This window comes from Equus caballus, chromosome 25, assembly GCF_041296265.1.
Source record: "Equus caballus isolate H_3958 breed thoroughbred chromosome 25, TB-T2T, whole genome shotgun sequence".
Taxonomy (NCBI): Eukaryota; Metazoa; Chordata; class Mammalia; order Perissodactyla; family Equidae; genus Equus; species Equus caballus.
The window spans coordinates 45,897,002-45,907,859 of record NC_091708.1 but is presented as its reverse complement, the minus strand read 5'-3'; the positions used below and the strand labels follow the sequence as shown (position 1 = coordinate 45,907,859).

Below are 10,858 nucleotides of genomic sequence, written 5' to 3'. Positions count from 1 at the left end.
GCAGCCTGTGTCCATCCCCTCCTTGCTTCATCCAGGCACCTCCACGCTGCGGCTGCAGCGGAAGCGGGCTCAAGTGCAGGGCCAGGTGAACATCGATTAGAGGGTTGCTCTGGGCGGCAGCCCTGCTTGGGGCCCACCCTGGCCTGTGGGCAGTGGGTGAGGGGACCTGCCCTGCATGTCCCCCATCCCCGTAAAATTCTATGCCCCCGCGCAGGGCGGTGCCCGAGGCATCCTCCCCCAGCCCCGGGCTGTTGTGTGCACACCCTCAGAGGAACCTCACTGGGCACCTTCCTACCAGACCGCCCCGTGTGAAGTCTGCTCAACAACAGACCCCAGAACCCACTTTCCACCAACGGGCAGGGGCATGAGATGGCGCTGGGGGTAGGCTAAGGGACGTGTTCATGGTGACTTCTGGAAGATGCTAACCTGTAGCTAAGATCAGAGGGTCTAGCAGTTTAAATGTCTTTTGAAAATTCAACCACACAATCTCAAAGAATCTCCATGACACACGTTTACAGTGCGCTGGTCACTGTGGTCAGGCCCCGGCAGGAGTGGTCTGAGGCTACCCCTGACCCCACGCACCAGGGGACTGACACTGCATTTATCAGCATAAATCACCTGTTATAACATGCACAAACGTGTGCCCTGCCCTTACAGGGCAGCAGCATGATTCTCAAGCATAAACAACTGGCTTAGTCAGGGGCAAAAAAGGGGACGGAGCACATGAATTCTCGAATTTATTAAATAAGAAAGCTGTCGATGTGAACAGGAGAGAAAAAGGAAATTTATTTAAAAAAATAACATCTACAGGAAAAGAGCCGAAAAGGCACACAGTGCGTGTTGCGCCTCCCCACGTGGGAAGGCAGTGGAAAGGCACCCGGAGACCTGGTGACCTGGGACGGCTCTGCCCACACCCTGCGTCCCTCCAGTCTAAGCCTCGTTGTACAAAATGCCACTTGAGGCAGGTATCAAACCCTCTAGCCAAAAGCAGGTTTTCAAAGCTGCAGGCCCATGGAGAGGTGTGTGTAGATGGCTTCATGCCATGGAATGCCTGTGCTGAGCTTGGTCCCTGCTGGAGGACAGTGGTGTCCACCGTGGGGGGCGTCCATGCTCAGGCCACCAACCACAGGAGCCACCCCTGTGAAGGCTGCCAGAGTGGACTGTGGGCCAGAGGGGTGCTGACCGGTGGCAGAAAGGCACAGGTCCCCATCCAAGGCAACCGCTGAAAACACGGCTTGCTTAGTGTTTTTCCCTACTTACGAAGTCAAGGATGATCAATCGAACTTATCTTACAATTAATGTTCTCGAATGTAATGGAAAAGACTTACTACAGAACTGCTGTTCTCATGTTTAGTAACTTTAAAAAATCGCCAGCTTTTATAAAAATGTCTTCCGATAGATCATTAATCTCTACAGCAGCGGGCGTTCGTTCACAAGAGGGGGCTGCACAGACAGCACAGGTGCAGCGTGCACGCCCGGGAGCTGCTCCTCAGGGCAGGTGGCTAGTAATACTGTCTCAGGTCATGAAATTAGTATCTCATGATAAATACATTTACTACGGGCGAAGGCTGCACATTTAAAGACACAGTGGCATTTTAAAATCCGGTAAGTAGTGATCTCAGGCTGTAAACAGGCTGCTAGCTGGAGTGTCTCCGCGGTTCTCAAGACGACTCCTCCTCCTCTTTAATTTCAGAAATCCTGTCTATAGATTTAAGGATTTCAGCAACGAGATTCAAGGTCTCAGCTCCAGAAACCAGCTGCCTAAAATGAAAATGTGGCTGTCAGGGGCAGCTACGGCTCTTCAGTAGCAGTGACAGAGCGCTAAAGCCAAGCAGTTCCAGGGGAAGCCCAGGTTTGTAACATCCTGGGTTCACTCTGAGGAGGCTCTCCCACTCGACTGAAAGACAGCGGGCTTCGTCATTCCCGCCAGTGCTCATGCTGTGGCTGGACACGGCTGTCCTTGCAGAGCCCAGCCCAGGGGGCAGGAGATGATGATGAGTACTAATAAGGCAGCAACTGCCAGTCCCCAGGAGCTCCTCCCATGCCCAGCGCGAACCAGGGGCCTCTTCGAGCAAGAGGGGAATATCGTTACTCGCTTCTCAGAAGGTGAGGGAGCTGGGACCCAGACCTGCCTGATGTAGACATTCACACCTCCCAGGTAAGGACGGCTGTGACCCTGGGTTAACAGGATCGTCGAGCACACTTCCCCACTGGAGCCCCGAGAAACCCCCTGCTGAGGGAGGCCCCCCAGAGCTGAGGGCCTCTGCGCCTCAGCCCTCACGGTGCCCAGGCCCCCCGGCTCCCGGCCACACTCACTTTATGGAGGTGTGCGCGTTGTTCATGACCACGTGGAGGTTCTGCAAGGCCACCTCAGTGTTCTGCTTCACCACCGTCAGGCTGGCGCCCTGGCCCGACCGCAGGGCTTCGTTCTCCCGCTTGAAGTTAGTGACCTGCGCCTGGGGCAGTGAGCAATTAAGGACTTTTACGGCTGAACAGGAGAGCAGCTAGAAGGCAGTCCCACTCACGCAAACACGGCACTCTTGGAAGAGGCAACTGAGGGTGGGGGCCGTGACAACAGGGACTCTCCCCTAGCTGGGGGCTCCTGAGGGGCACAGGCCTAGGGCTGGCCCCTTGACTTCAGTCCATCCCCAGCACCGATCTACAGAAGCAGTGCACATGCCATCTCAGAGAAACAGTAAACCCGCGAGTCTCTCGTTAAGCAGAACAGGACGAGGAGGACGGAACTCTTTCCTTCATTTAAGGCCCAAGGGGAGAGCTCACACTGTCCTGATTTTAGGTGCTTCATCTGTTGGGGGAGGGAGGAACCCCAGCAGAGGTCCTATTGTGTCTTTTCTGGAAGTTACTGGAATTTGCACGCACGTGACAACAATGAACACCTTTGCTCTAATTACCTGGAGCAAGCTTACTTCCTGTTTCAGTTTCATAACGTGATTTTCTGCTTTTACAGCCCGTTTCTGTTAGCAAAAAAAAAAAAAAAAGCATGGCTGACCTGGTGCTATGGAAGCAGGACGTGCCCCTCCTTTCCAGCCGCACCCAGGAGCCCACCAGCTCCCCTAGGCAGGCCCGCGTTCTGGGGGCTCACAGCCCATTGTGAGGGCCCTCCATCCACAGAAGCTGTGCCCCCACGGTCTGTGCCCCCAGGGCAGGGCTTGGCAACAACAACGCCCAGGACTCCGGTCACCTTAGAGTGACCCGCACAACACGTCACAATCTCCACCCCTGACAGCAGCTTGGCCCGCCCCCTCCTTCAGACGAGGAAACTCCTCCCACCGTCATCAGCTCCAGATTCTGCTCCACCTGCTGAACCACGGATTCCAGATCGTGATAGTCACTTTCCTCTTTTATCATTTTTGCTTCTAATTTCCGCTCAAGGGTCCTCACCCTTTTAAAGAAAAAACCCAAGTTATGAATAACTCACGTGACTAGCCCTAAGAATCTTCTAACAGGCATTTTAATGGGATCGATTAGATAAAAACCACAAGAGCCCACTGTCTCAGAAGGAAGCTCAGTGAGGCACAGACCTGAGGTGGTAACCTCAGAGCTGGATCCGGAGCGGCTCATGGTCAAGGGCACCGGGGAGCCGTGGGACGGCCCTGCTGCTCTATCGTCAGGTGTGCTCCATTTTGGTCTAATGTTTAAAATAAACTTACACAGAACACAAGAAACGTGTTTGATACTGAGGATTTACGTACAATAAAACCCAGACTCAGTTCAACTCGGATTACTTCGCGATGGCTTTAACATTGATTGCATGTTGAAGATGTTTAAATTGCAATCCTAACTCAAAGCTTACATACATTTCTGTTTGAGTTTCAGAGAAGCTCTGAACCTCAGTCAGCTTTCTTCTTAGCTTAGAATTTTCATCTTTCAGCTGCAGAGAAAGAAAATCCTCATTAGAAACTCGGCGTCTCGCTCACAAGGGGTCTGCACTGGTGCGGTTGCCGCTGGAACTTCTCAACAGATATTCCAGCGCGTCAACCTAGAGGCCACTCACAGAGACCACCACGAATAAAGGTGTCTGCTTTTTACAGGCCTAAGGTCAGAGACTGCAGTCTTACTCACCCCCTTCTAACTCTTTTTTAGGTGAGTATAACGTTTAAGAAAAATTTCCTCTACTCAGAACACCTGGCGAGATGTTCCTGCACTGACAGCTGTAGTGGATCCTGTTCTTCGTGGGGCTCACCTTTGCTCCAGCACAGCCTGACGGGCCCTTCCTTACAAACCCGCACAGCGCTTTTCAATTCGTTACATCCACAGTGTATCGGTCAGCACCGGGGAGAGCACTCCACATGGAGACTCTGCAGCAGGGTGCCGCACACACACTGTCTTGTCCTTGGAGCCCAAACCCCAGGCCATCAAGGACACAAAGGCTCCAGGTTTTCTCCGAGACGCTGCTCAGACATGAACTGTTTGCCAGGGAACCGGCGCACAGCCCCCCTCACTTACTGCTTCGTAACTTATCTGCAGCGTCCGAAGGTGCCTGTCTCCCAGAGACTCTCCGTGGGCTGCAAAGTCTGTGCCGGGGCTCCCCGCTGGAGAGACGCGAGACTCGGAGTCACTAAGCGTCCACGGGGGCAGAGACTCGGGCCCTACCAGCTCTGACGGGTTGGAGAAAAAGGAGACATATGTGCTGCAGGGCGACGTGCTGGCAAGGACCCTCGAGGAGTGGCTCTGCTCCACAGCAGACGGCAGGTAGGCCCCGTTCCAACCATCATCCTCATCCTCATCCTCGTCGAGAAGGTCGCCAGCCCCCGTCGGGTCTTCGAAGAACGGCTGCTGATATTCCAGGCCATAACCCCCCGTTTGGGATGTTGGGGAGTCACGGTCGAGTCCCAGTGAGTGCCTCGGGGCTTCCTAAAGAAAACACCAGGAGGCCAGGCTTAGACCCAGAAGCCACTGCAGGCCTTTCTTCCTAGATGTTCAGCGTTGGAACACAAAGAAAGGCCTCATCTTGTCGACCAGGAAAGATGAGAGCCAGGAAGGATCCAAACAGCTTCTTAACCCTGCACAATTTCTCCGCTAGCATTAGCAGCTGCCTCGCACTGCCCCACAACTCCCGCACGATCTCCTCCAAAGGAAGGCTGCAAGTCAGAAGAAATATGCTCTGGAGGACTTTCTGACTCCTTCTCGGGTTTACCTTTGCATAAATTCTGCTGTCGGTCGTGTCCTCCTTCGACAGGCCGAGGCTCTTGGCTTTCAGAAACTCTTTAAAGGAGAATGGATTTGCCTCTTCCAGATCTTCAAGTTTATCATCTGAAATAACAACAGATAAATGCAAAAAGTCCTGCAAAAGTCGTTAAAAGGGAATTTTCCTATTCGTCTCTCTTTCCAAAACACGACCATGTCTAAAATTGACAAAGCCACCTCGTCGTTCCACCAGAACTGAGAGAGACCAGTGAACAGGAAAGCTGGCCAATAAGCCAGATCTGCTTCTGCATTCACGACAATCCTTCCCATTCCCCACCCCTCGGTCCCCCCACCTTGCTGCCCATGGGGACCACCTGGGCATCTGGCTGACTCCCACCTGCCTCGGCTCCCGTGCAGGCTGACAGGCCGACTGGCGCAGCGTGCACTGGGGGCTGTCAGGGCTCCAGAAGTGCAGCCAGGTCGAGAATCACTGCTCTCCCTCCACCCTCTTCCCCACGCGCCCGTCCACCACTCCCTTCTCTTTCTCACTTCCTTCTTGCTCTCCCAGTACCTAACGGGCCACACTGTCACCCTTGCGGCCCCCCAGGGAGCTGAGCCCAGGAGCCAACCTCGTGTAAAGTTGGCTCCTGTACTCCCAGCTCCTGCTGTCCCCTCAGACCCCTCAGGTGTGACTTCCTGCTTCTCTGCTGTCCCTCACGTCTCAGGTTCTCTGGTCTTTGTGCTCTTCTTCCTTCTCCCCCAGGGTCAAGATCGAGTCCGTGGGATTCTACCCCCACCTGCTCTTTCAGGCTCCAGGTACACCAGTTATATGCTGTCAAACTGACAGCCCCACCACCAGGCATGCGCCCGGCACTGAGTGTAGGACAGAAAGAAAAAAAAAAGATTACTGAACTACTCTACCTCCAAAATGTGTCTCCTGGGCTCCCGATGGACCTTGCTTAGTACACTTCCCCTTTCCATAGCCAAAATCTGTGAAGAGACATTGTCACCTCACCCTGATCACGGGAAGCCTTCATGGCCAAGAGGTTTTCCGACATGGGGTCTCTATTGCGTTGGTTCTCATAGCTTTGGAACTTCTAGAACACAAGCCCTGGCTCCTGCCCCTGGAAATGGTCTGACTTCCAAGGGCCCTGGTATCTCTCACTCCGAAAAAGCTCCCAGGGATCTGGATGCCCAGGGGGGCAGTGCTCGTCCTCCTCTGCCTTGTGATACCCGAATGCCCTCATGGGTTGCCGTGAGCCTCTCAGACCCTGACACAGACAGCTAACCACTCGCTGCACACCCTGGATGCAGCTGATCCGGGAGAATGAGGATGAACCAAAGCTGGCCCTGCCCAGCTGCAGTGACCGGAGGATTGCTCCAGCTGTTTCCAGTCACTGCCTACTGAATGAAGGCTCCCTTGCCCTCCTCCCCACCACCTGGAAGGAGGAGGTTTCCTGTGCTCCCACTGGGCATACCTCTATTCCGGCACCTATCATCCTATACTGGAACTGTCTTTCGGGGTGAGGGTCTCCCTAAGACCAGACTGTGAGCTCCTAGCGGGCGGGACGCTCTCCACCTCTGTCTTCCCAGTGCCCAGCACACATTGGCGCCCGGCGCTCACCGCCGGGTCAAGGGGTGAGTTAAGGCCACAGAAGAGGTACCTACAGGTGGTGCCGGCACCCGGGTCCCTGCGGCTTGTCTCTCACCTGTGTCTCCCACGGAAGCTAGCACCGGACTGGGTACATAGCACATAAACGTCGGCCGAATGCCGAAGAAGTGGGAGTCCGGGTCCCTGCCACGGGGGCGCTCACAGTCTAGCTGGGGGAGACAGGACCGGCGCTCAGAGAACGCTGGAGCTGTAATAGACAGGGGCGACTCACCGCGCGCCGGGCCGCCTCGCCTGGACCTCGGCCCGGCCGCCCGGCCGCGGGACCCGGCCCTGCCCTGCCCGTCCGGCCCGCCCCGCCCCGCCCCGCCCCGCCCGGCCGGCCGCCGCCGCTCACCGTCCGGAATGACGAGGCTCCGGGCCCGGGACAGCGGGGGGACCCCAGGGCGGCGCGCGTAACCCGCCATCGCCGCGGGCCCGGCGGCGCCCGCCCTCCCTAGCCCGCCAGCGGCGGCCCCATGGCCCCGGCTCCGCCCCGGCCGCGGCCTGAGTAGCCCACCCGATCGCCCGCCACTCGGCCGCCGCTGCGAGCCCTTCGTCTGGGCTTCCGCTCCGGGCGCCGGAAGTGCGCGCCCGCACGCCGGTCTGGGGGGCGGGGCGCCGGGGGCGCGCCCGGAAATGACGACAGAAGTGGTGGGCGGGGACCCAAGATGGCGGCCGTGGTGCTGGCGGCAACGCGGCTGCTGAGGGGCCCGGGCTCATGGGGCGGCGCGCGGCTGAGGTGAGCGAGGGCGGGCCGGGGGCCGGCGTGACCCGCGTCTCTCGGGAGCTCTGCCCTTGCTTTGTCCACGCCTGGACGGCGGCACCGGGGGGTCGGGCTGTGGGACCCGGCCTGGTCCCCGGGGGCGACGGGGGCGCCTGCCCGCCTGGCGCCCCGGGCCTCGAGGCCCGTCCGCTTCTTCTCTCCTCAGTTGCCGGGCTCTCTCCCGCCCTGTCCTCCCGGGCCCACGGGGCTCGTCCGAGGCCACGTGTCTTCCCGCCTCGGCTCCTTCCTGCCGCTGCCCCTTAGGAGGCCGCGCCTTTAGAGCCCAGAGCCAGGACTCTGCCGGCGCCAAAGCCGTGCCCTTGACTGCCCTGCGCTGTCCCCTCGCCTCTTGGTGTCTGGCTTTTCCCACAGCGGCGCAGCGCTCAGCAACAGGTAGCTGTTGACCGCTCTTTGTATTACAAGCGCTGCGTCAGGCGCAGGGACGCGGCGGGAACAGAGACGCCGTTGCTGCCCCCAGGCAGTGGACACAGACGGCAGCGAGCACAAAGTATCAGCGATCGTGTGGTTGCTGTGGAGTAAAGGGCAGCGTTCGGTGGTAGAACGTGACAGGAGAGACTAACTTCAGGGAGAAGGAGGAGGGTAGCCTCTCTGAGGAGGGGACACTTAAGTCAAGAGGTGAAGGATGAGAGCAGGGCAGGCTGGAACAGTGAGACAGAAACTTTGGGGATGAAGAGCCGAGTGTGTTCCAGGAGTGGGAGCAGGCCACTGACGGGAACCCGCAGTGGGCAAGGGGAACGGGGTTAGGAGATGAATTTGGAGAGGGCATTGGACACCAAACGTGCAGTGCCCTCCGGGCCAGATCAGGGGTGTGGCTGCTTTGTAGACTGCAGGGTGGCTGTTGAAGGGCAGGGCTGTGCTCGGTGCTGTCTGTAGGGGCTGCCTTAGCCCCCAGCCCCGCTCAGAGCGAGGGCTGTTATTCCTGCCTGTTTACAGAGGTGCAGTTAAGGCCCAAAGAACTGAACCAGCTGGCTGCACGTCCCTGGGCTGAGCAGGATTTGTACCCAGCAGTGGTGCTCTTGATCACTCCTCTGTGCTTCTTGAGGCGTGTAGAAACAAATCCTTTAGAAGGAGAGATGTTGAGTCAGCTGTGATGGTCTAGTGGTTAAAGTTACGCATGCTCCGCTTCAGTGGCCAGGGTTCTGTTCCCTAGGCTCAGAGCCACACCACCCATCTGGCAGTAGCTATGCTGTGGCCGCAGCTCACGCGGAAGAACTAGGAAGCCCTACCAGTAGAATATGCAGCTGTGCACTAGGGCTTTGTGGAGGAGGAAACACTGTCAGAGGGGGAGATGTTGACTTTTAGGGGGGGTGAGGAAGACGGGCCCTGAACCACCTTCTGTGCCAGTCTTCCTCTGTTTCATGTGGGATGCCCCCACAGCATGGCTTGACGAGCGGTGCTAGGTCCACGCCACGGATCTGAACCTGCGAACCCTGGGCCGCTGAAGCAGAGCACACAAACTTAACCACTATGCTGCCGGGCCAGCCCCAGTGTTGACTTTTAATGCAGACAGAACACGACTGCGCCTGAGTGGTCACTGCGGGTGCCACTGTTCCCAGTCTGTTGTAACTGGGCCGCTTCCTCTCCTTCAGGTTCGGAGCCCCTGCCTGCAGACAGTTCAGTAGTGGCGGTGCCTATCCCAGCATCCCCCTCTCTTCGCCCTTACCCGGAGTCCCCACGCCCGTGTTTGCTACAGTCGATGGACAGGAAAAGTTTGAAACCAAAATTACCACACTGGATAATGGGCTTCGCGTGGCGTCCCAAAATAAGTTTGGACAGTTTTGCACGGTAGGAAGTAAGTGCCGTGGGTAGTGTTGTGGGCCGTCCCGTTGCTGTCACACACGCACGTGCCTCGGTTCACTGCCAGTTGTAGTTAGTACGTCACTTATGAATTGAATCCTGAGTGAAAAAGCATAGCGTAAAATCTGAAAATTCGGAACTCAGAATATGGACAGTGGGTTTTTTTCCTTTTTCTACCTTTCTGTAATTCTAAAAATTGTCCAGCACAAATATAACACATACTATTCCGTAAATGTTGGCATACGTACGTAGCTGTGAAACCGTCATCGTAAGCAAGGTACCGAACGGACCCATCACCTTCGTACAGTTAAATCTGGCTGTTTAGTCGTTGTCGTGATTTTAAAAAGTTTCTCTTGATTAAATTCCCCTTTTGAACATCTGATTTAATCTGTCGATTTTTCTTTTTATTGCCAGTTCTTATTAATTCAGGATCAAGATATGAAGCAAAATATCTTAGTGGAATTGCTCACTTTTTGGAAAAATTGGCATTTTCGGTCAGTGTCCAATTTGTGATTTTTGAGACTATACTTAGGAATAATCTATTGAGTTTTGCTATTTCAGAGTGGTTATTTTAATAGATGATTAAGTTGCCAAGTTAATACTGATAAAAGATAATTTGATTTCATGTGTTTTGAAAGCAAAACTAAATTTTCTTCTTAAAAATTGTGTTTCAGGGGTAGTTTTAGATTACTTATTTAGATTTTCTTATTTTTCTTTGCTAGTCTACTGACCGATTTGGCAGCAAGGATGAAATCTTGCTCACCCTGGAAAAGCATGGAGGTATTTGTGACTGCCAGACCTCGAGGTACGCGGCTTTTTCATGTAGGCTTCCTGTGCGTCCACGTAGCACTGTCGTTCTGGTCCTTGGTCAGAGTCCCAGTGAGCCCCTCCCAGCGGAGAGGCTGTGGAGGTTCATGGTGAGAAGTGAGCCCGGGCCTGGGAGAGAGTTGGGTGGAGAATTGGAGCGCCAGAACACACAGGTGGCAACACTCACACAGAGGAGCATGCTTCCTAGGCCTCGAAGTTCCCGGAAGGCTGCTTACCCTGTCATTTGAGCCAGGCTGCTGACTGGGCACTGGGCTGCAGAGCAGGCCCTGTCCCCAAGATGCTCACAGATCGGGCAGAGGGCTGCACCACAGGTAATGGATACAAGAGCCAGGAACCAAGGGTAGTGGGAGCGTGGTCTGGGGTCAGGAGAGGAATGACAGGCAACTTGACTTTGAGGCTGGTTCTTGACCAAGTTTGCCAGGAAAGTGAAGGGAGGAGGCAGCTGGGAGTGGCATGTTCAAGGCTCAGCCTGGAAGAGGCGGTGGTCCATTTGGAGACGGGGAGGAGTCCAGTGTACAACTGGAGTGCAGATGGCATGGGGTGCTGTGGACAAGGGCAGGTGGTGGTTGTCTGCCTGGTGTGGGGCGCAGCCACAAAGCTCTGTTCAGGGCAATAGGGGGAGGGAGGACAAAGATCACACTTTTTTAAGC

The 10,858-nt window shown here is 55.8% G+C and overlaps 3 protein-coding genes across 14 annotated transcripts in view; 1 reads left to right on the top strand and 2 right to left on the bottom strand.

The window, feature by feature from the left end:
* Positions 1–724: 724 nt before the first annotated feature.
* ENTR1 (endosome associated trafficking regulator 1) lies at positions 725–7,441 on the bottom strand. Of its 12 annotated transcripts, none has more exons than XM_070250569.1 (10): positions 7,317–7,441; positions 6,858–6,969; positions 6,070–6,138; positions 5,159–5,274; positions 4,468–4,875; positions 3,819–3,892; positions 3,292–3,403; positions 2,913–2,975; positions 2,317–2,456; positions 725–1,761 (listed from the first exon to the last, which is right to left on the bottom strand). In XM_070250569.1, the coding sequence occupies exons 2-10, from the start codon at positions 6,901–6,903 to the stop codon at positions 1,662–1,664; spliced, it is 1,128 nt and encodes a 375-aa protein (XP_070106670.1). In that variant the 5' UTR covers positions 6,904–6,969; positions 7,317–7,441; the 3' UTR covers positions 725–1,661. The 12 variants fall into 12 exon arrangements, with proteins under 12 accessions (XP_070106670.1, XP_070106668.1, XP_070106669.1 ...); XM_070250567.1 differs by having other exon boundaries at positions 6,858–7,007; positions 7,317–7,434; XM_070250568.1 differs by having other exon boundaries at positions 6,858–6,965; positions 7,317–7,381.
* Positions 7,425–10,858, top strand: part of PMPCA (peptidase, mitochondrial processing subunit alpha) — a 12,918-nt gene continuing 9,484 nt past the window's right edge. The window contains exons 1-4 of the mRNA XM_023629320.2: positions 7,425–7,538; positions 9,173–9,375; positions 9,795–9,874; positions 10,103–10,185. Of these exons, the coding sequence (XP_023485088.1) occupies positions 7,468–7,538; positions 9,173–9,375; positions 9,795–9,874; positions 10,103–10,185 (437 nt within the window). The 5' untranslated portion in view covers positions 7,425–7,467. The remainder of the gene's footprint in view (positions 7,539–9,172; positions 9,376–9,794; positions 9,875–10,102; positions 10,186–10,858) is intronic.
* INPP5E (inositol polyphosphate-5-phosphatase E) overlaps positions 9,928–10,858 on the bottom strand; it is a 26,327-nt gene continuing 25,396 nt past the window's right edge. Inside the window, exon 12 of the transcript XR_011432357.1 lies at positions 9,928–10,316. The gene's annotated coding sequence lies outside the window, so the exon portion shown is untranslated. The remainder of the gene's footprint in view (positions 10,317–10,858) is intronic.

Coding starts and splice junctions, on each gene's coding strand:
- ENTR1 (XM_023629321.2), bottom strand. CDS start 7,224: ATGGCGGGTTACGCGCGCCGCCCTGGGGTCCCCCCGCTGTCCCGGGCC. Junction 3,404..3,818: donor TCTGAAACTCAAACAGAAAT/GTATGTAAGCTT, acceptor TTTCTTTAAAAG/GGTGAGGACCCTTGAGCGGA. Junction 2,976..3,291: donor AGAATCTGGAGCTGATGACG/GTGGGAGGAGTT, acceptor TTTTGCTAACAG/AAACGGGCTGTAAAAGCAGA.